This window comes from Pristis pectinata, chromosome 19 (assembly GCF_009764475.1).
Source record: "Pristis pectinata isolate sPriPec2 chromosome 19, sPriPec2.1.pri, whole genome shotgun sequence".
Taxonomy (NCBI): domain Eukaryota; kingdom Metazoa; phylum Chordata; class Chondrichthyes; order Rhinopristiformes; family Pristidae; genus Pristis; species Pristis pectinata.
The window spans coordinates 6785513-6809064 of record NC_067423.1 but is presented as its reverse complement, the minus strand read 5'-3'; the positions used below and the strand labels follow the sequence as shown (position 1 = coordinate 6809064).

The 23552-nt window shown below is 41.2% G+C and overlaps 1 protein-coding gene across 1 annotated transcript; it reads left to right on the top strand.

Moving 5' to 3' along the window:
- The first annotated feature begins 987 nt into the window (after positions 1 to 987).
- kin (Kin17 DNA and RNA binding protein) lies at positions 988 to 23380 on the top strand. Its single transcript, XM_052033908.1, has 13 exons — positions 988 to 1216; positions 8258 to 8352; positions 11440 to 11483; positions 12228 to 12350; positions 13796 to 13977; positions 14609 to 14657; positions 16123 to 16177; positions 18245 to 18359; positions 19101 to 19151; positions 21247 to 21315; positions 22214 to 22313; positions 22411 to 22511; positions 22979 to 23380. Exons 1-13 carry the CDS (start codon positions 1103 to 1105, stop codon positions 23039 to 23041), a joined length of 1161 nt encoding a protein of 386 aa, XP_051889868.1. The 5' UTR covers positions 988 to 1102; the 3' UTR covers positions 23042 to 23380.
- Positions 23381 to 23552: the final 172 nt, after the last annotated feature.

Here is a 23552-nt window from a genome sequence, read left to right as displayed (position 1 = left end):
CAAACTGCACCCAGCAGACTCCCCCCCCCCAAACTGCACCCAGCAGACTCCCCCCACCAAACTGCACCCAGCAGACTCCCCCCACCAAACTGCACCCAGCAGACTCCCCCCACCAAACTGCACCCAGCAGACTCCCCCCACCAACTGCACCCAGCAGACTCCCCCCACCAAACTGCACCCAGCAGACTCCCCCCACCAAACTGCACCCAGCAGACTCCCCCCACCAACTGCACCCAGCAGACTCCCCCCACCAAACTGCACCCAGCAGACTCCCCCCCCCACCAACTGCACCCAGCAGACTCCCCCCACCAAACTGCACCCAGCAGACTCCCCCCCCCCCCAAACTGCACCCAGCAGACCGCCCCCCCTCCCCACCAACTGCACGCAGCAGACCCCCCCACCAACTGCACCGCGGCTCCTTAACAGGAGGCCCAGATACCGGCTCCTCCCCGCCTGGGGTCACCTCCCTTCCCTTCACAGCCAAAGCCACCACAGAGCAGCGCATCTTCAGATGCAAAGCTGGTGAATGAAGGCGATGCGGTGCCTTGCGAGGAGAAGCCGCGGTGGGGACATATGTCGCCGTTACCATTGGGGCACAAACACCAGGGCGCCGGCTCTCGGGAACATGGTGAATCCTCCGCCGCCACCGCCGCTGAAGGTCAGCCCGCAGCAACCGCGCATGCGTCCCACCCACTTCCCACGTGACAGGCGGCCGTCCTTGCCGCAATGCATTCCGGGAGTTGTAGTCTCCAGACCTGCCATTGGCCTTCGATTGAATCGATCGTCAACTACAGCTCCCAGAAACCCTTTCGAGAAGTTTTCTCGCCTCAGTTTTTTTTCCTTTTCCCCCTTCAATGTTCTTCTTTCTTTCCCCGCAGCAGTCAGTTTCTTAGTTGTGAGGGGGAAAGGTTGAAAATTATGACTTTTTTCAATGCGCGTTGCTTGAAAAAAATTGTAGTTGGGCACTGAGGCTTCAGCAGGACGGATGCTGTGACGTAGAGCACATTTGACCGCGCGAATGGATGACGTCGCGGGTTTCGGCGTCGCTTGGAGCGCGGGTTGCGGTGACGCGCGCACGGAGCGGTGAGCGGCCGCCGGGAGGATGGGGAAGGCCGAGTTCCTCACGCCCAAGGCCATCGCCAACCGCATCAAGTCCAAGGGGCTGCAGAAGCTGCGCTGGTACTGCCAGATGTGTCAGAAGCAGTGTCGGGACGAGGTGAGTGGGGGCGGCCTTGGGGGCCGGTGTCTGGAGTGGGTCCCAGGCCTCCTGTGGAGGAGGCAGCGTCTCCCATGGTATTGGTATTGGTTTATTATTGTCCCTTGTACCGAGGTACAGTGAGAAACTTGTCTTACACACCCTTTGTACAGGTCAATTCATCACCCAGTGCAGTTACATTGAGTCAGTACAGAGTGCATTGAGGTAGTACAGGTGCCTGGGGTCACTGTGGCAGCAGTGGTGGCTGCCCCATCCAATATTTCACAGGCAGCATGATAACTATCTCTCATCATCCACTATTCATGTTTTTGCTTTACTTTCCTCTGTTTACCATTATCCTCCTTGGGGTGGGGGTGGTATTGGTTTATTATTGTCCCTTGTACCGAGGTACAGTGAAAAACTTGTCTTACACACCCTTTGTACAGGTCAATTCATCACCCAGTGCAGTTACATTGAGTTAGTACAGAGTGCATTGAGGTAGTACAGGTGCCTGGGGTCACTGTGGCAGCAGTGGTGGCTGCCCCATCCAATATTTCACAGGCAGCATGATAACTATCTCTCATCATCCACTATTCATGTTTTTGCTTTACTTTCCTCTGTTTACCATTATCCTCCTTGGGGTGGGGGTGGTATTGGTTTATTATTGTCCCTTGGACCGAGGTACAGTGAAAAACTTGTCTTACAAACCCTTTGTACAGGTCAATTCATCACCCAGTGCAGTTACATTGAGTTAGTACAGAGTGCATTGAGGTAGTACAGGTGCCTGGGGTCACTGTGGCAGCAGTGGTGGCTGCCCCATCCAATATTTCACAGGCAGCATGATAACTATCTCTCATCATCCACTATTCATGTTTTTGCTTTACTTTCCTCTGTTTACCATTATTCTCCTTGGGGGGGGGGGGGTGGGGGTGGTATTGGTTTATTATTGTCCCTTGTACCGAGGTACAGTGAGAAACTTGTATACTGATCGTACAGGTCAATTCATCACACAGTGCCGTTACTTCTTGGACTCTTTACCTCTCGTTGTCTTGGCGAAGCAACCAGCGTAATCAAAACCCCACCCGCCTGTATCATTCTCTGTTCTCTCCGTAGAACACTACAGCACAGAAAATGGGCCATTTGGCCCCTCTAGTCTGTGCTGAAACGGTATTCCGCTACTCCCATTTACCTGCACCCAGTCCATAGCCCTCCAGACTTCTCCCGTTCATGTATCTATCCAACTTATTCTTAAAACTCAAGAGTGAGCCCACATTTACTACATTAGATGGCAGCCCATTCCATACTCCCACCCCTCTTTGAGTGAAGAAGTTCCCCCTAAATCTTTCCCCTTTCACCCTAAAGCCATGCCCTCTAGTACTTATCTCTCCTAATCTAGGTGGAAAGAGCCTACTCGCATTAGCTCTGTCTATACCCCTCATAATTTTGTAAACCTCTATCAAATCTCCCCTCATTCTTCTGCTCTCCAAGGAATAAAGTCCTAACCTGTTCAATCTTTCCCTGTAACTCAACTCCTGAAGACCCGGAAACATTCCAGTAAATCTCCTCTGCACTCTTTCAATCTTACTGATATCCTTCCTATAGTTAGGTGACCAGAACTGCACACTCCTCATCCATCAGGTAGAAGATATAGGAGCCTGAGGGCACGTACCACCGGGCTTAAGGACAGCTTCTACCCCACTGTGATAAGACTATTGAACGGTTCCCTTGTATGATGAGATGGCCTCTGACCTCACGATCTACCTTGTTGTGACCTTGCACCTTATTGTACTGCACTTACTCTGTAGCTGTGACACTTTACTCCGTGCTGTTATTGTTTTTACCTGTACTACGTCAATGCACTCTGTACTAACTCAATGTAACTGCACTGTGTAATGAATTGACCTGTACGATCGGTTTGTAAGACAAGCTTTTCACTGTACCTCAGTACAAGTGACAATAATATACCAATATCAATACATTGGGTTAGTACAGAGTGCATTGATGTAGTACAGTTAAAAACAATAACAGTACAAAGTGTCAGAAGCAGAAGAGCATGTTGTATTTTACCGTGGGTCACTATTGTTCTGAAATACTGGAGCAAAGAAAAACAAAGAAAAATAGGGGGCTATGTGGGAGGGAAGGGTTAGATGGATCTTAGAGCAGGATAAAATGTCAGCACAACATTGTGGGCCGAAGGTCCTGTACTGTGCTGTAGTGTTCTATGTTCTAAACTGCTGGAGGAACTCGGGCAGCATCTGTAGAGGGAAATGGACCATCGATGTTTGGAATCGAGACCCTTCATCTGGACTGGAGAGAGGAGGAAAACTTTTCTTCAAAGTGGGCATGTCTCGAGACTTCGCAGTGAACTCACCAACCGGGACGTGCCCTCTTCTCATTACTACCATCAGGGAGGAGGTACAGGAGCCTGAAGACCCACACTCAATGATTCAGGAACAGCTTCTTCCCCTCTGCCATCAGATTTCTGAACGGTCCATGAACACTACCTCGTTGTTCCTCTTTTGCACTATTTATTTATTTTTGTAACTTGTAGTAATTTTTATGTCTTGCACTGTACTGCTCCTGCAAAACAACAAATTTCACGACATGTGTCAGTGATAATAAACCTGATTCTGAAGTAGTGAAATGGAGACACAAGACTGCAGATGTTGGAATCTGGAGCAACGCACAAAGTGCTGGAGGAACTCGGTGGGTCAGGCAATATCTGTAGAGGGAAATGGACAGTTGACGTTTCAGGTTGAGACCCTTCATCTGAACTGGTTTATCAGGCCATTTCCCTCCACAAATGCTGACACAAGAGACCGCAAATGCTGGAATCTGGAGCAACAAACAATCCGCTGGAGGAACTCAGTGGGTGGAGCAGCACCGGTGGGGTGGGGGAAGGAATTGTCAACGTTTAGGGTCATAATCCTGCATCAGTCCTGATGTAGGGTTATGACCTGAAACGTCGACAATTCCTTTTCCCCACCCACAGCTGCTGCCTCACCTGCTTCCTCCAGTAGTTTGGGTTTTTTTTTGCTCCAGATTCCAGCATCTGCAGTCTCTTGTGTCTCCATTGGTAATGAGCAAATCATCTCTTTTATTGATGAGGACTGATCTCAGAACACTGGGGGAGAACATCCCTGCTCTCTTTTGATGGGATCTGTTATAGCCATAAGAGATAGGCCTCAATACAACATCTCATCGACAAGATGACACTTCTGGTATTCTCTCATTCTCTCAGTATACAAGAAAACAACCTTCTGGAGAAACTCAGTGGGTCAGGCAGCATCTGTGGATGGAAAGGAATTGTCATTTTGTGTTGAGGCCCTTCATCTGTCCTGATGCAGGGTTTCACCCAGAACGACAGCGATTCCTTTCCCTCCACACCTGCTGAGTTTCTCCAGCAGTTTTTTTTGCTCTAGATTCCAACATCTGCGGAATGCAAAATGGAGACACATCTGTGTCTCCATTTTCTCAGCATCTGCTGGAAGTGCTGCAGATCAGCCATCTGGGAAGAGAGAAACGGTAAACATTTCAGATCAGAACCCTGCAGTGTGATTTGACTCCAGTGAATTGGTAACAATGCAGAAAAGATTTAAAGCTTTGGGTCAATCACTTTTCATTTGTAGGTGAAAATATCAACTCCTTCCTCCAAAAATGCCCACTGACCTGCTGAGCATTTCCAGAACTTTGTTTTATTTCAATTCTCTTGCATCAACACTATTTTGCTAATGGATTTTGGAGCAAAATGGGAAAATAGATGATGTGATTTGTCTAGATGCAGTTTTTATTGATTTGTGTATGTTTCTTTATTCACCTCCTTAATTTAAAAAAAATCTGATATTATTTGATATTTATTTTAATTATTGTGTGTTTTAATTAACATTGATTTACTAACTTTGGAGATAAGCATAAATTGTCATATACTAATATTGAAATTATACTGCAAGCTCCTTCATTATGTCCATCCCCTTTCTGCTCGAGGATGCATTTTGTTTCATCTTCGACTAATCATTAAAAAAATCGAATTACTCTCTGCATCCCTTTGCAAGAGAGAGAAAACAGCTTTTTGTTGTTGTCCAAATTTTGATGAAGTTTGTGTGTTTGGAAAGGTTTTTTTTATTGACTTTGCTTCTAAGTTCCCTGAGCTGATTCGCCCATCTTTGTTCATAGTCAAAGTTTGCCATTTCAGAAGAAACTCTCTGAAGTGTGCACCAGAGGGCAACCAACACCAAGAATCAAAGCTTCCTCAAAGAGAAAAGGGAAGATTCAAAAAGAAAAATTAATAATGAAATGAGCTTTAGTATTTTAATCTTGTTAATTTTATTTCTTAAGTAATTGGATTTTTAGTAAGCTTTTGTTAAAGCTAGGCTGAAATAATTTCAGAATGGTAGCAACATAGTCAACATTGTGGTACAGAGCTTGTGTATTAAAGGTCAATACTGATGCTGATCACAGGATTAAAACAATTTATATAGGTTAGGGGGAATAAACTTTCATTTGGTGGGGTTGCAAAATATCTGTTGTATGTATAGGCATTCTGTATTGTGGGGTAGAAATCCATTTTCACGGCTTGTTAAGTCCATATGGAACTCTGGCTTCTGAAATTCTTCTGTAATGGAGCAAACTTTGAGTAGTGGAATTCTGGGTATAGTCATTCAATATATTGTACATTTAACGTCTACAAGAAGACAAATTTCTTCCCAGTAACTTCAATGGAACTAAACAGGGCATATTGTTAATTGCGTGAATGTTTTCTGTTTTGCATCCCTCTCCAAGTGAAATTTTAACCTGCTTGTTTTGAATAAGATATCTTTATTAGTCACATGTACATCGAAATACACAGTGAAATGGATCTTTTGCGTAGAGTGTTCTGGGGGCAGCCCGCAAGTGTCGCCATGCTTCTGGTACCAACATAGCACGCCCACAACTTCCTAACCCGTACGTCTTTGGAATGTGGGAGGAAACTGGAGCACCCGGAGGAAACCCACACAGACACGGGGAGAACATACAAACTCCTTACAGACAGCGGCCAGAATTGAACCTGGGTCGCTGGTACTGTAATAGTGTTATGCAAATCACTACAATTCTGTGCCTGCCCCCAGGCTGATGTATTGAAGCTATCCATGCAACAAGAACTGAGTAATATTCTAGCATAAGTGGCAACTGATTCCTATGCCACGTGACCCAAGTAAGACCATCTCTAACAAGAGTCCAATAATTTCCCTTGATGTTCAATGGAATTTCTGTCTCCATGTTCCCAAAACGCATATTGGGGTTGGCAGGTGGGTAGTTACTATTGACCAGAACGTTAATTGGCCTGGCAAAAATGCATGCTGTGGCAAAAAGAGCAGATCAGAGGCTAGCAGTTTTGTTGGAAGTAACTCTCTCTTGATATCCCAAAGCTTTTCCACCACTTTTCAGTTCTGATGAAAGGTCTTTGATGGAAATGTTAATTCTGTTTTTCTTTCTACATAATAGTGTCTGATTTATGTTTTTCTAGCATTTCCTCTTTTTTATTTCAGATTTTCAGGATCTGCATTTCTTTTGATTTCCATTTACTGTTGAATTTGCAGCCACTTCCAGGAATGCTAACTTTGAAATTTGGCTTCTCTCTCTGACGAGATTTCCATCTCTATCTCTTTTGCCTTTTACACAGGCAGTGGTTTCTCTTTTCCTCCTCCTCCAGAGATAATTCTCTTTGCCTCTTCCATCCCTCCTCCACCTTCTCTGCAACATAAAACGAGTTTTCTTTCTTGTCCAGTTCTGACAAAGGGTCTTTGATCTGAAACCTTAACTCTACTTTTCTTCCCACAGATGCTAGAAACGTTCAGAAGATCTGGCAGCATTTTCTGTTTCAACATAAAATAAGTGATGCATTGGAAACTGGAGTCAATTTTGGTGGTGTTCAAATCAAATAAATCCAGTTGAAAGTTGTGGCAAATTGTAAATGCAAATACAGGGATATGGAGGTGCATTTGGAGATATCAGAAGGAGGTTTTTTTACCCAGAGAGTGGTTGGGGCATGGAATGCGCTGCCTGGAGCGGTGGTGGAGGCAGGTACATTGGTCAAATTCAAGAGATTACTAGATAAGCATATGGAGGAATTTTAAATAGAGGGATATGTGGGAGGAAGGGTTAGATAGTCTTAGGTGAGGTTTAAAGGTCGGCTCGACGTTGTGGGATGAAGGGCCTGTATTGTGCTGTACTGTTTTACGATTCTATGATAACTGAACAAATGTAAAGTGATAAATTGAAGTTATGCAAGATGAAACACTGAATTTAATAGGGATTATGGAGATGGATCTTTCTGAATAGGAAAATAATCTCAGAATATTGGCAGGCAAATTTTTATCACTGTAAACCCATTGCCACTTGTAGTGGTGGATGGAAATAAAATGCAGTATAAATCAAGAATGGTCTGAACATCTCCTGTGGTTTGTACATCTAAAACTAGATTGACTCTAGGTTTGATTAGTGTAGTGGTTGGCGTGATGCTATTACAGCGACCTGCGTTCAATTCCGGCCGCTGTCTGTAAGGAGTTTGTGCGTTCTCCCCAATGTCAACGTAGATTTCCCCCTGTTGCTCTGGTTTCCTCCCATATTCCAAAGACGTACAAGTTAGGAGCTGTGGGCATGCTATGTTGGCGCCGGAAGAGTGGTGACACTTGCGGGCTGCCCCCAGCATATTTTCAGTAACGCAAAAAGATGCATTTCGCTGTGTGTTTCGATGTACATGTGACTAATAAATAAACATCTTATAAGATATCAAATGATTGAAGATGTTTCAGTTTGGGGATCATCCAATTCGTATCGGTTTTGAAAGGATTGAGTAATAATTGTTGATGCTGAGAACTTTTCTCTTCAGAGAAGACCCCATTGACCTTGTGTGACTATGTGGCAAGCCACTACTTCAGGGAATTGAATAGTTTCAAAAGAAAATCTGGCACGTGTGAGATCTATTTTAATATTTTGTTCAGAAACCTCACCAGAAAGAGGATTGATGGTAGCGATCATTCCTGAAACATGTTGTATACACTGATGTAATTTGTTGTATTTCAGAACGGTTTCAAATGTCACTGCATGTCGGAATCCCACCAACGACAGCTTCTGCTGGCATCTGAGAACCCACAGCAATTTATGGATTATTTTTCAGAGTATGTACACTGTTTCAAAGCATATGTAAACTTTGGTAAGAAAGATTTAAAGCTTGTATTAAGAGTATTTAACAATCTTTAAAGTTTTAAAACATATTCCTTGCAAGAGGGTATGGAAATTAATTCAAAATTCAGTATCTCATTTTTTATCATGTGATTTAAATGTGTGTTTAAAAAAAACAAAATAAATGTTCAAAAAAGTACAAACAGTAAATTAATGTGCAGTATTATTTGTGCAGTATTTGGCCTTGTGCTGATGTACCTGCTCTCCCCCACCCACCCCCCCACCCCCCAAAACAATAGATTTCTAATAGTTTCAAATGTTAGGGCAGCACAGTAGCGTAATGATTGGGGTTCAATTCCTGCTGCTGTCTGTAAGGAGTTTGTATGTTCTCCTCATGACTGCATGGGTTTCCTCCAAGTGCTTCAGTTTCCTCCCACCTTCCAAAGACGTATGGGTTAGTAGGTTAACATGGGTGTAATTTGGCAGCACAAGCTCATTGGGCTGGAAAGGCCTGTTACCGTGCTGTATAAATAAAGTTTAGTTAATTAAGATTAAAATTGAGTAAACAAAGGCCAGGGTAATCCAGCATATCAAAATAACTTCCAATCACTTGCTATCTGCTTCATAAGTAGCATTTGCCTTGCCTTTTACCCTTCCGTTGGAAATAAAATATAGCTTACAATGTTGAATTTTGTGTGTCAATCTTTATTTTTTTTTCAGCCCTTCTGTATTGCACAAACACGAGTATCTCATTTTCCTTGTCTCAATGAAGCATCCAGTCTTCTGTTAGCTTGAACATTTCTTTATTAGCCTTAGGAATTTTAGAAATTGGCTGTCTTTTGAAAAGTTTTATTATGTATCCTGTTACAATGTTTAAAAGAAAACAACATTAAATTGTGTGTGCAAGTTCTTCCTGAGTAGCTGATCTAACAAACCTTGTACAAGAGAATCAATTGGATTTTTTTCTGACATTATCAGGATTGTTTGGAAATGGCTATATATTTTACTTAACAGTGAATTATATAGAATCCTAGAGCAATACAGCATGGATACAGGCCCTTCGCTTCAACCAGTCCATGCCCGACCATGTTTTCCACCCAGCTAGTCCTGATTTCTTGCATTTGGCCCATATCCCTCCAAGCCCTACCCTTGTACCTATCCAAGTCCTTCTTAAATGATGCATATTTTTATTTTAATTTTTGTGTTTTCTTTGAAAAATGCAAAACCTGTGTGGTCATAGCTTTAGAATAGCCACTGCCAAATTCACAGAAACTTCCATCGAAGCAACTATTGTTGCTGTAGTTTAGGGGAAACTAACTAGCTACTTGAAAGACCTAACAATATCATGGGGTTGGATGAAGAGGTGTATTGGAAAGCTCTTGTAAAACATTGACAGGAGCAAGGACCACTTGGGCTGGATGACGTGTTTTTGTTACATTTGTATTATTCTAATGAGGAATATTACAATATAAGAGGCTATCTTGCCCACCATATCTTCACTTAATCTCATTGTGAAACATTTGGTCCCTCTTATCCCTTCTACCATTCTGTGAGCTCATAGCTGATGTTTTATTTCAGTGCCACTTTCTTGCACTTGCCCCATATCCTTAATTCCCTTAATATTCCAAAAGTCTAATCAATCTCTTTCCTGAATATCGTCTGAAGGGAACCTTCACAACTCTTGGGTAGAGAATGTCAAAGGTTCACCACCCTCTAGGTAAAGATGTTTCTTCTGTCTTGAATGGCTAAGCCCTTATTTTGAGATTGACCCCAGGTGCTATATACCCTGCATCTAAGCCAGCTATCAGAAGATTTTTCTCAGCAGTTTTGTGAATGGGAATTTTTTTTTCCGGCCCCTTCATCTTGTCAAGTTTATTTGCCATATGCACAAGTATAGTGAGGTGCAGGTACAGTGAAAAACTTGCTTGCGGTAGCATCACAGGCACATAGATTCAGACAGCAACAACACAGGACGTAAATTATATATTAATTATACATATCTTTTTCTTCACTGTCTTGTATAAGATATCTTTATTAGTCACATGCACATTGGAACACAGTGAAATGCATCCTTTGCGTAGTGTTCGGGGGGGGGGCAGCCCGCAAGTGTCGCCACACTTCTGGCACCAACATAACATGCCCACAACGTCCTAACCCATACGTCTTTGGAATGTGTGAGGAAACCAGAGGAAACCCATGCAGACTCTGGGAGAATGTACAAACTCCTGACAGACAGCGGCAGGAATTGAACCTGTGTCACTGGCACTGTAATAGCATTTCGCTAACCGCTATGCTACAGTATTGCTGATTTGTTTTTTGTTTGCACAGAGTCTATGATAATGCAAGAGGTGGTTTGTAGTGTTCCGTCACTGAGGTAGGATTAGGGTTGTGCAGATCAGTTCAAGAACATGATGGTTGTAGGAAATTGCTGTTCCTGAACCTGGTGGTTCTTCAGGCTTCTGTGCCTCCTGCCTGATGGTAGCTGCGAGAAGAGGGCGTGACCTGGATGGTGGGGATCCTTGTTGATATATGCTGCCTTCTTGAGGCAGTGCCTCCTGTAGATGCTTTCAACGGTGGGGAGGGCTGTGCCCATGATGGACCAGACTGTGTCCACTATTCTCCGTAGCCTCTTGCGTTCCTGTGTGTTGCAATTGCCGTACCAGCCCACCATGTGGTTCCATTGTAATGTGGAAGATCATGTTGTTGCACATAACCGCACCACCAAGGATCAAAAAATCTTCTTTCACCAAGTTCCTGCGAGGGGAAGTTGCACAAGGTTATGGAAACTTCTCCTTGGGTCAGTGGTGAGTGTGATTAGTTTGTGCTGACTGCCAAATCTAGACCGTTACTTTTGGAATAGTGCATGTTGTATGGTGTAGCTACCCCAATGGAGAATGACAAAGTGGAAAGTGTAATTGGGGATAAAGCACAGAGAAGCATTTGAGGTTTCTTTTAAATTATTTAACAAGTTGTTACAATGTACAGCTAACAGCTTCTGTGCAGAATGATTCTATATTTTATAATTGTACGGTGGTGACATTCTAAAGCGCTAAACCAATTTTTGTTTCTTTCTCCCTCTTCAGGGAGTTTCGCAATGAATTTCTCGAGCTGCTTAGAAGACGTTTTGGTGAGTTTTTAACGTCTTTTTTTTATTATATAATGCACAATCTAGCTGAACTAACAATGCAGCTCCAATTTTAAAGAAGTAAGCCTCTGATGTATAGTGCAATTTGCAGTTGGCTCATCTCTTTTGAAATATATTGTTACTTGCATGCTGTCCAAAGTATTGTATTTTCAAGAATAAAGCATACAGCCTGTCATGAATACAGCTTTTTTAGCATGCTTGTTATGTATTCGTTGTCACCGTAGATTCTCGTTGCACAATGATAGCAGATTTCTTTCCCCTTTATTTCCTTCTGGGTTGTTTACTAAGAAAGGCTATCAGAAATATGAAGTGAATGCTGTACTGTTTCAGTTCAATGTTCCTGTGATTTAATTTTTTTTATGATGTCTTGAGTGTTCCTAGGGTGCACACCATTATGTAATTCAGCAGTTATATAGAACTGTCATTGATGATGTTGGGTTGAATGTAAGAGACCAGCAATTACCTGGATTGATTTTCTTGTTGATGTATAAACCACCATTCCTCACTGTGAAGGCTGGTGCCTCTGTCAGCTCACCTGTACTTGCGTTCTTTCCACTTCATGAATAATGGGGAAAGCTGGAGAATCTAATGTCCACTACAGTGACATCATGTGGGATGTAAATGTGCTTACTATATTTTTTATCAGATATGTCAGAAGGATTAATTAAAAGTTCAATTTTAATACTGCAATATGCCGCCATATAGTAAGAGAAATGTCTTTTTTAGGAACAAAACGAGTTCATAACAATGTTATCTACAACGAATATATCAGCCACCGAGAGCATGTTCACATGAATGCAACGATGTGGGAAACGTTGACTGACTTCACAAAGTGGCTAGGCAGAGAAGGTGAGTAATATTTGCACAATTATTCTTGTTAGTTTTACTTTAATCTTCCCATTCTTTTAAAATAAAAAGTTCATTTCTATTAGTTTTGACCCATAGGGCAGAAATTTGAAGCCGCCCCCCACCCCAACACCAATCATTTACACAAAAAAGTTGCCAGAGTCTAGTATCACCAAACTACATATTAAAACTGGTCTAAAAATATTTTCTTGCAGTTTCATTGTTTTGACCATTTAGTAAAGAATCAGTCAATATCATATTTTCATTTTCACATTCAACCTAAGATCAGACGGGCATTTTCAAATTCAAACATTTGAGCTTGTTAGCTTGGATTGAAGATTGGTTATCATATAGAAGACATATGATATATGACTCAGAATAGACACTCCTTTTCAGGCTGGAAGCACGTAACTAGTTAGGTGGACCAAGGATCAGTTCTTGTTCCTCAAATATTTGCTATATATAATAACGACAGAGGAGGGGACTGAGTCTAATGTATCCAAGTTTGCAGATGATAGAAAAATAGATGGGAGGCATGTTGTGTTATTGGGACTCTACAACTGGATATAGACAGGATGACTGAAGAAATGACAACTGGGCCAAATGTTTGCTGTGGAAAAGTATGAGCTCATGCACTTGGGTAAAAGGATTCAAAAAGCAGACTATTATCTAAATAGAGAAAGATGAGAGATGAGGAAGATACAGGGGATCTAGATGTTCTTGTGTATGGAGTGAAAAAACTTGGTAGGCAAGTACAGCAAGTGATTAGGAAAGCAAATGGTATATTGGCCTTCATTGCAAAAGGTTGGTGTTTAACAACAGGAAAGTATTGTTATCTGTACGGGGTATTGATGAGGTGAGACCACACCTGGAATACTGGGCACGGTTTTGCTCTCTCTATTTAATAAGGGATGTACTTGCATTACAGGCAGTCTGACAGAGATTTACTAAGTTAACTCCAAGGATGAGAGGTTTGTCCTACCACGAGTGACTAAAAAAATTAGATTGATATTCTTTGGAATTTAGCAGAATGATGGATGATCTTATTGAAACATATAGGATTCTGAGGGGTCTTGACAGGCTAGATGTTAAAATGTTTTCACAAGTGGAAATGAGGAGACTGGTTACAAGATTAGGAGTCAGTCCTATAAAACTGAGGTGTATATAAATTTTTCCACAGAGGGTGGTGAATCTCTGGAATTCTGCACCCCAGAAGGTTGTGGAGGCTAGATCATTGGGGGTATTTAAAGAGCAAGTAGATAATTTTTTTTTTTGAAATATTGACACCTATGGAAAACTGGCATAGTGGAAATGAGGCCCAGGACAGATCCACCATGAATGGTGGGAGGGGCTGAGTGGCCGACTCCTGCTCCTATTTTCTTGTGTTCCCATGAACCTGCATAGATTGTTCAACACAATTGAAGCTCGCTGTGCTCCCTTTTATTCAGGCTACTGCAAAGTGGATGAAACGCCAAAGGGCTGGTACATTCAGTACATTGATCGTGATCCAGAAACCATCTGCAGACAGCAGGAACTAGAGAAAAAGAAGAAGCAAGAGCTGGACGATGAGGAAAGAAATGCAAAGTTTATTGAAGAGCTAGTTAGAAGAGGAAAGGAAGGAAAAGAGGAGGTAAAACATCTGATAATTTGCACAGAGAAACCTTTCTGTTACTCTAGTTCTCCTTGTAACTATGTCACCATTCCGTTGGAATACTTCAGATTGGTTTCCACCTTGCCCACAGCACCAATTTGGTCAATGTCACCAAAGCCCAGCACAGTAGTTTTCTATTGTTCCTTGGTTCCGTAGATTATGACATGCGAGAGTAGTTATTACATCCTCCTTCATTTATTTTCACCTTGATGATCCACCTCCATTTTATGTGTGCCTAAGCTCCCAGTACATTATCTGCAATGGCTTCATGTGAGCCTACGTGATCATCTCAGAAGTGCTCCATGATCCCACCTTCAGACCTCCATCTCCTTCCTCAACCACTTATTAACATACAAGAACACAGGCTGGGCTTTCGCACATTTTAAGATGCAGCCTGCTTAAAATGGGATGTTCAATATAATCTCTACCAGTTACGTGTAGACCATAGTCTATGATCCAAACATCCCCGTGGAGTTTGGTTGCCTCCGGACTTTGACAATTCAAACCCCTTCCTGGCTTCCTCACTCCTATTAAGTGTCTTGATCATGGTCAAGGTGCTATAATTCTAAGTAACTTTTTAAAAAAAAATCTTTTCTTTTAATCCCTTTAGGATGTTCCAGTTTTTACAGAACTGAAAAGAGAAAACGAGGAAGAGAAAGGTATGTTTTGTGGAATGTAGGGGTATTTGTTATTTTCATTACTTCACCAAGATGTTGCTGCTGATTTTTCTAATCCTGGGTTTTAATCTTTTGCCATTTAAAAGTCCTGATCTTTCTGAGAGTGGAAAGAGCTGTGACGACTTTGCTTTCTTCCTGTGTTCTGCAAAGCAAGCTCCTTCAAATGTTAGAGTGTCGGAGCCCAAGCCAATTTGTAACCATCATTACTCAGCATTGGGAATCAAGTAGTGTTATTCTTTATGGCAACTGCAATGATATTTACTGACTGCAAGAGCCAAATCTGAGGGCATTTTGATTTAGTAATATCTTCCTGAATTCTTCACACTTCCTCTTTTGAACTGAAAGTTGCATCTGAAACTTTCATAAACACGTTATCAATCGCATGTGACCTCTCCAATCATGCCATTGGAAAGTTACGGAATTTCTAAATGGCTTTCTCTCATCCTCTGCCATATGCATTTCAAATAAGACATTTGTATACTCTATAAGCTTTGGAATTCTCTTGCTTGCTTTCCTTTTTAAGTTCTTTCAGACTGGTGATCAACCTTTTGGTCACCTGACTTAATTCCTTGTTTGGCCTAATCATTTCTGAGATTTGGTCAGTCTGGGAATTCCATAATTGAATTAAATTTGCTTTTCTATCTTGATATCACAGAGGTTGAGGCTAGAATTAACCAAGCTGGAGCTTTATTATTTGATGTTTCTCAAAAAAGCAATTAACTTGGCAGAGACTTGCTAATTATGTTTTGTTTGACAACAGCACTCTTGAGCACCTTGGGACATGTTGCTATGTTAAAAGTGCTCTGAGTTCAAGCTGTTGTTTGTGTGATTAGCTTGTTAAGAATTAAAGGTCATGCTATGTAATCTATCCACAAGTGTTTGGCATTGGAATGAAATGCATTCCAAAAGGAATGCTTTGTGCTAAAGTTGAGATTTAAAAGTGGAAATTATAGCTTCTGCTTGGTAATATTTTCCCTTGTGCACCTCTTCTCATCATGTATTGGTTACAGAAATAATAAGTTAAACAAAATTTATTTTATTTGACTTGAGTGTTTTCTCTCTCTATTCCTGGACTGAAGCATGTTTTTTTAACTCCATGAACTTTAATTCTTTCCTTCAGTTGATATACTGTCAATGAATTGTTTCATTCCCACCCAGTTCAGTTTTCCCATGTGCGCATGATGAAGTGTGAATTTTGAACCATTAGGATTTGACTTTCAAGGTCTCACTTGCCTGAGATCTTTGAGCAGAGTTGATATCCTTTTCAGGAGAGTTAATCATTTTTGGATGCCATTTTGTTTTGTTATGTCAATTGTGATTTGATGGGTGGGATTGATCATGGAAGTTGCCCTTAGTACAGTAGATTTGCCACAGAAAAATTGAAACAATTTAATACGTAGCATCTTAAAACCATGGATCTTAATGCAAATTCTCCTATTTTGATTAGTTGCCTTTAATTTAAACAAAGGACAAAGTACTTCAACAACAGCTACTAAATCAAGGTAAGGAACCTGTTTCGTTAATTATTAAATCCATTGAATTTTAAGTAATGCATCTTCTAATATGGTAGAAAACTGAGCAGATTTTCTGATTTCCTTATGCCTTTTTATGAAGTTCCTTGCTGAGTGTGAGATGGCTGCTGACAGTTCAATGTCACTGAAAATGGAAACCATTTGCAAAGGGAATGGTGACTTTTAAAGGTCGGGTATATGGGGTTATTTGTTTTGAATTCACCTTATTTAATCATTTTAGTATTTGTCCTTTTTTTTTGTTAAACCCCATTCCTCTTTCTTTGAATTTGAGTGCTCGTCTTCACATTCTAATTTGGACTAACATGCTGCTCCTGGGCTCTGCAACAGCACCATTGACACACATGATTTTTCTCTTGAGCAGCCCATTGGGGTTGAGGATAACCTGCTGTCCACTTCAGTTTTCTGGGTTCTGAGGTGGCTGATGAGGCCATTATGGGAACCGTTGACTACTCCAAGGAGGGAACAGGAGATGCCTGATGAGACAGGAGGGTGGGTTGTATGTGAGGAGATGCTGCCTCCTCCTCCTCCTATCACTTATAGGCTTCTGTGTGCTCTCAAGTGCCCAGATGGGAGTTCTTAATACCATCCCAATTACTCCTTCTCTACTTTAAGTGGTTATGAGGTGAGAAAACCTCAGAAGTCAATGGGGTGGTTACATTCTACAAGACACATTTTTGAATCTTTTCCTCCATCTGCTTGGTATCCCAGAAGAAAGAAACTGTTTTGGGAGTCAGGTATGGCGTATGTGAATGATGTGGCCTGCCCAACGTGGTTTGACTGAATGCAGCAATAGCCTCCATGCTGGGGCTTTTAGCTTGCGAGAGGACACGGTTGGTCCTTTGTTGGTTTGCTTATCCTTCATGGTCTGACTGAACCCTAATTGTCAGAGGGCAGTGTGGTCCACCGGGGATGACTTGATAGAGGATTTTGACTTGCACATATTGATTTTTGTATGCCTCTGAATGAGTCATCAATTGGCTTAGAGCTCAGCCACCAAATGTGCAAACACAAACGTCATCTATATACTGCTGCCCTTGTTCTGGAGTGTACTTGATGTAGATTGAAACGGTTTGCCAATACTCTGAGAATTTTGTTAGAGGGTGAGGTACAACTTTGTGGCAAGAAAGGTGGTGAAAACTGTCAGGTTAGTTGCAGCCTTGTGAATGTGTTGGTTAGTAACATGGCTTGCATGCCGTCATGGAGCAAATACAAAATGGACACTAACTTCCGTGGGCAGCTGAACTGGAAGAAGTTGTTTCACAGTCCTTCCTGATTAATGAAGTCAAAGACTTTAGTGGGGTTGCAAAAGACTATGTATTGTGGCTTGTTGCTTCTTACATGTTTCCTGGGGTTGTCATGCGGTGAAGGTTGTAACTGCTATGCCTGTAGATGGGTGGATTTGTGGAGTACTTCTTCCATTGGGGGGAGGGGAGGAAACCTCTGTAGTTACCACAGTCTGACATCTCCTTTCTTAAAGGTGGCCACAAGTTCTCTGGTTTATCCTCTTCCCAGATTTGGATGGTAAGATTGTCAATTTGTGACTGAAGCTTTTCATCGTAAAATTTTTACAGCTTCAACAGGATACGTTCTGCTTCCCAGGACTTGTTGTTTTTTAGTTGGGATATGGCCCTTCCAACTTGTCAGTCAAGGTAGGTGACAAAGCTGGACCAAGTAAGTTGCTCTGGGATGGTGCTCACATCAAAGATAGAGTTATGGTTGAGGCGATCTTTTGAAGCAGGCGTTGACTGCTGTCCTATCCCTGATGATACGTGCCTCTCCTTGCTTCTCAGGGTGGACTTGGCTGTTTGGGCTGAATGATTTGCACAGTCATTTTCTCATTAGCTGTGTGTTCTTTATTCAGAAGATTCAATCCAATTGGAGGAGAAAATGTTAGCTGAATGATCTCTTAACTTTATTCTGTCTAAAGTTTCAGCAGCCTACAGATGAATTACCAGTCCACAGCTGAGCCACAGGATTATGCTGGAGCTAACTAAATGGAAACTAAAATAATCAAGCCACGCATTTCATGTTTTTCAGTACCCTGGGGCCAAGTCCATTGCAAACGATAGCTTCAGTAAAACGAAAAGAATCGGGGCCCACTTCGGAAACAAAAGACAAGAAGAAAAAATCTGCATTGGATGAAATAATGGAGGTAGACTATTACAGTCGGTTTCACTTTATCGCTCCTGTTTTCTGTAGTCATGAAGAATAAGTGTGTGTGGCTCTGTTGCACACCATTATCAATTGCAAATGTAGAGAGTGGCAACTTGAATGCATCTGGAGATTATGGGGCAGGAAAGAGTTGGAAAGTCTAGATGGACAAGTGAATTGACAGTGGTGAGCGCTAGCATCCCCAGGAGTGAACGTGAGGACAAATACTTTATTTGATGTATTCAATTGGCCTAAGGGTGTGCAGGGTGATATTTCAAATTTGCAGATGACACTAGACTTGAAGGTGTGGTTAAGATTGAAGTGGGTGGTGCAGCTAGTTATACTGTCTGTGTGGAGTCTGCACCTTCTCCCTGTGACTGTGTGGGTTTCTTCTGGGTGCTCCGGTTTCCTCCCACACCCCAAAGAACTGCAGTTGGTGCGTTAATTGACCACTGGAAAGTGCTTCTGGTGTGTAGATAAGTGGTAAGGAAGTTGATAAGTGTGTAGGGAGAATTTAAAAAAAGGGATTCATGTAGAATTAGTATGAATTGGTGGTTAAAGGTTAGCATGGACTTGGTGGGCCGAAGGGCCAGTTTCCATGCTCTGTCTCTCTGACTCTAATGTTACAGTCTACTGAAGTAGATTATCTTACTAATTTATGCCACTAGTTATTAAATTGTGACTTCTACATAATAAAATCGCTTTGAATTTGGAGTCTTAATTTTGAATATCTGTGTTTTAGTTTGAAGAGCAGAAAAAGAGAAGTCTGAGAAGAGATCACTGGCTTCACACTGTAAGTTCAGAAATTTCTTTGCCTGGTTACAGCTTTGCCGAGTCAACTAAAGATAAGATTTCTTTATTAGTCACATGTACATCGAAACAAACAGTGAAATGCATCTTTCGCATAGAGTGTCCTGGGGGCAGCCCACAAGTGTCGCCACGCTTCCGGCGCCAACATAGCACGCCCACAACTTCCTAACCCGTACGTCTTTAGAATGTGGGAGGAAACCGGAGCACCCGGAGGAAACCCACGCAGACATGGGGAGAATGTACAAACTCTTTACAGACAGCGGCCGGAATTGAACCCAGGTCGCTGGCGCTGTGATAGCATTACGCTAACCGCTACACTACCGTGCCTACTGTTTTGCTACGATTGTGTGCAGTATTGTTGCTTATAAAACAGATTGGGTGTCTTTTGCAGCCCACTTATTTTTGAGCCAAGACCAGTGAATTTCATGGGGGTGGGGGGGAGAGAAATAATCCTACGGAATTTTATCATCCCAACTTGGTAAAATCCAGCAACTATTAAAATGGGGGGCGAAAACAAATTGTTAGAAATACTTAGCAGGTCATGTAGCATCTATGGAGAGAGGAGGAGTTAGCATGCTACTTTTAAACTTGGGGAGGGGGTTGAAGTAAGCTGTATGTGATTGGGGGACTGAGGCTGAAGACTGAATGGAAGATCTCCAGAGAAATTGATGACAGTGATTTTCCTGGGAGACGGTGGCCTGGTGTTCTGTGGTAGGGTCATGGTCCAGAGGAAGGTATGCGAAGATGATGTCAGGGAGCTAGCATAGGTTTGAAGACAGTGTTGGAGTTTGTCCTCAAAGAGTAGAGTGCTGCAAGTCCAGAGTGGGGGAGATGAGAGCGAGTACCTGGAGTGCAAAGATTGGGATGCTTATTGTCAGTTAGCAATAAAAAGATTGAGAAAGCATGTTAAAAATGGAATTTAACACAGTCACAATTTAAAAAAAAGTGGTCCCTAGTTGAATCACTAATGAATGTTCCTCCATTTGCAAATGACTTTTCTGTGCAAAGTTGCCCAAGGCAGAATTAAATTGTCTTTCCTTGACTTGTTCATTTGACTGGATGAAGTGATGGTAGAAATGTTACCCTCCCAAGCTCCACACAGCGATAAGTAACCTGTATTTCACAGAATTATTACTGGAGGCGCTTTATCTCCTGTGGAGAATTCTGTGATCATCAGTCCATAGGTCTACACCTGAATTCTGTTCAATGTTGGAAACCATTGACCCATCAAAAGTTGATCTGGTTGAGAATGACCCTTGAACAATGGAGTCAAGCAGCATGGAAAAAAATCGTTTGGCCCACCAAGTCCATGCCAACTATTGAGCACCTGTTTACAATAATCTTACACTAATTACTGTATTATTCCCATCAACTACTTCACCTTTCCAACCCCAGATTGTACCACTTGCATATAAACTAGGGGTGATTTACAATGACCAATCAAGATTGAGGCCTTTAACTCAAAAATGCTGAGTAACACTAAAGTAATAAAAAATAAACCTAATTGGAGAAGTGTTTTCTGGAAAAAAGCAAACATCATTAATCTTGTGGTCTGTCAACAAAATAAGGAAATGATAAGTTTGCAGGCACCATCTGTGGAGAGCCATATCAATGACTTTTCATCAAAACTGCTCTCTCCAAACTAGCTGACCCATTCATCATTTTCTGTTTATGTTCAGATTAGTTCATTGTCATATACACCAGGGTGCAATGAAATTCTTTGCTCACGCAAAGCTCAGAGTAAACAGTATGCTTGTTGGTAATAAATACAATGAGTGCAAAACAACAATGGGGCAAAGTGTAGTAGTGCAATCTGAAGTAGCGTAAAAAGAAAGTGGGGGGGAAACGAAAGAGGAAGACTTAGGGGTTTTCAGCATCCACAGTATATAAACTTGAGAAAATGATGTATTAAATCATTCATATTTGGGAAATTAGACTAAAATGTATGCTTGACCTTTTCCACCAAGCAGTATGTGTTAAGTATATAGTTTGAGCATACAGGGAAATGGCTAAGTGAACAAACAGGTGGTCTGGATATTTAATTTGACAAGTAATAGTTTCCTTTTCTGTTTTATTAGGGAATTGTTGTTAAATTAATCACGAAGAAACTTGGTGAAAAATATTACAAGAAGAAAGCAGTGATAAAGGTACCATGGTTTTTGAATTACTTAGAAGTATTGAGCTGTAAATAGCAATACTTATACCTCGATTAAGTAATTTTTTTCCCTTGCAGCTTCTACTCCATGAATAAACTAGCAAACGAGTCTTCTGATGCTTTTACTAGCAATTGATGGTTGCTCTTAGTTCTATTTGAATAGGCTAATTAAGTTCTCATTGCTGAAAAGACCCACCTGTTTCCATTTTTGGGAACAATTGTTGACATCCTGTCCTTGCTGGTATCTAATCTTGGGTTAACTATCAGATGATTCTGAGATGATGGAGTAAATTGATTAAATCCATTACTTAAATGCTCAATTATTTGTTGGCTAGATATGCAAGATTTAAACTCCGGCTCCCAAAAAATAATTCTATTGATCTATAGAAGTTTCATTATAATAAAGGTCTGAAATTTATTCTAAAATGTTTGCTTGAATTTGAATGCATCTTGGCTCAGTATCCAAAGTTTGTGGTTCAAATTCCACTCCAGATAGTTGAGCACGTAATCTTTCCACTGACATTGCAAAATGGTACTGAGAACACTGCACTTTCAGAAGTTTTTATAATGGGATATTAAACTGAGGTCCTGCCTGCTCTCTCAAATGGCTGTAAAGATCCTGTGGCAGTTCTCAGAGATGAACAGGGGGTTCTCTTGGTGTCCTGGGCAACACTTTTAGTTTGACTATCATCTAAAACAAGCTCCCACAAATAGTAATAGATGATTGGAAGATGAGTTTTAGATGGTAAATGTTGTAAGAGTGACTACACTTTGGATGTACAAGGCAGAATGCCATAGAGTCCTGAGAGACCACCTATTAACACAAGTTCGTTTTGGGTTGAGTGAAGTGAAAAAATTTGTTAATGGAGTATGATTCACTTGCATTGCAGGAAGTTCAAGAAAAGTACACGGCAATTATCAAAATGATTGATTCTGGAGATAAACTAAAAGTTGATCAGACTCATTTGGAGACGGTCATCCCAGCCCCTGGTAAGCCTAAAATTCTTGAGTTTAATTGTTGTATTGTTTTTGTGGGATTCCCCATAATGACTGGCTGAAAGTATCTTGTAATTCCTGCTCTTTTTAGGTAAGAAGCTACTAGTTGTGAATGGTGGTTATCGAGGAAATGAAGCCATTCTGGATTCAATACACGAGCAAAGTTTCAGTGCTACAATAATCATAGATTCTGTAAGTTCACACTTTCTTTCTGATGGGGAAAAGATTAATTTCACCTCTTGTCCTGGAGTAATTTAAAAAATTGCACTAATCTCCTGATTGCCTTACACCTTACCAACTAATGAACATAGGTTGTAATGTAGACAAGTTGTAAAAATTGTAATTTTTAAACCAGTTTAACAATTGATAAAAATAATAAACATTTTTTAAATCATCGGGACACCCTACTGCTCACATGTAACCACACCTTCTAAAGGCATGACAAAAGTTTATTAGTGGGATTTTTTACACTTGTCAGCTACAGTATTCTGCAAATTTAGCTGAAGGGCTATAAAATCCTCAGATGGCAATGCTAAATTTGGAAACTGTCTCAGTGTGGTCTTGGAAAGTTCTTGCTGGAATGAGTTATGAATTCTCCAGATTGTGTTGGATTTAACTCCTGTTTCACAGACCTGAATTTAATCATTGTTTCTTTGTAGGGACCTCTGCAAGGACGGAAGGTTGAAGGCGTACAGTATGAAGATATTTCAAAATTGGCTTAAACTTTCCAAATCTGTGGGCTTGGTATTTTGGCAGTTCAAAGCATCATGTTGGTGTCAATGATTTTTTTTCCCAGTGCACACTCTACTGTGTCAGAGTTTTAGAACATATTCATTCATGTACCTTTTTTGAATTTTTGCTTTGCTTCATTCTCCTTCCTGACTCAAAACCTTTAAGATAATGCATTTCATTTTTTTTTTTCTGATGTGCTGAAGGAGTTGTGGCAAATACTATGTTTAATTAGCTATTTAAGTGTTTTTGTTGTTGAGAACAAATGTCAGTCAAAAGTTTCTTAATTTATATATTTGAACAGGAAAAAAATAAAGCTTTTATTCTTAAACTATTGTTGTTTTATAATTATAAAATGAAACCTAAAGACTTTTCCCCTGTGTTAAATATTTCTTTGACTAATCTGGTATCAGATTTTGCTGATTTTTTTTAAAATCTCGCATAACTTAATGTGTTTCCATTGTTAACTTTACCCGGTATCTGTCTTTAACTTCAACTTCCTGG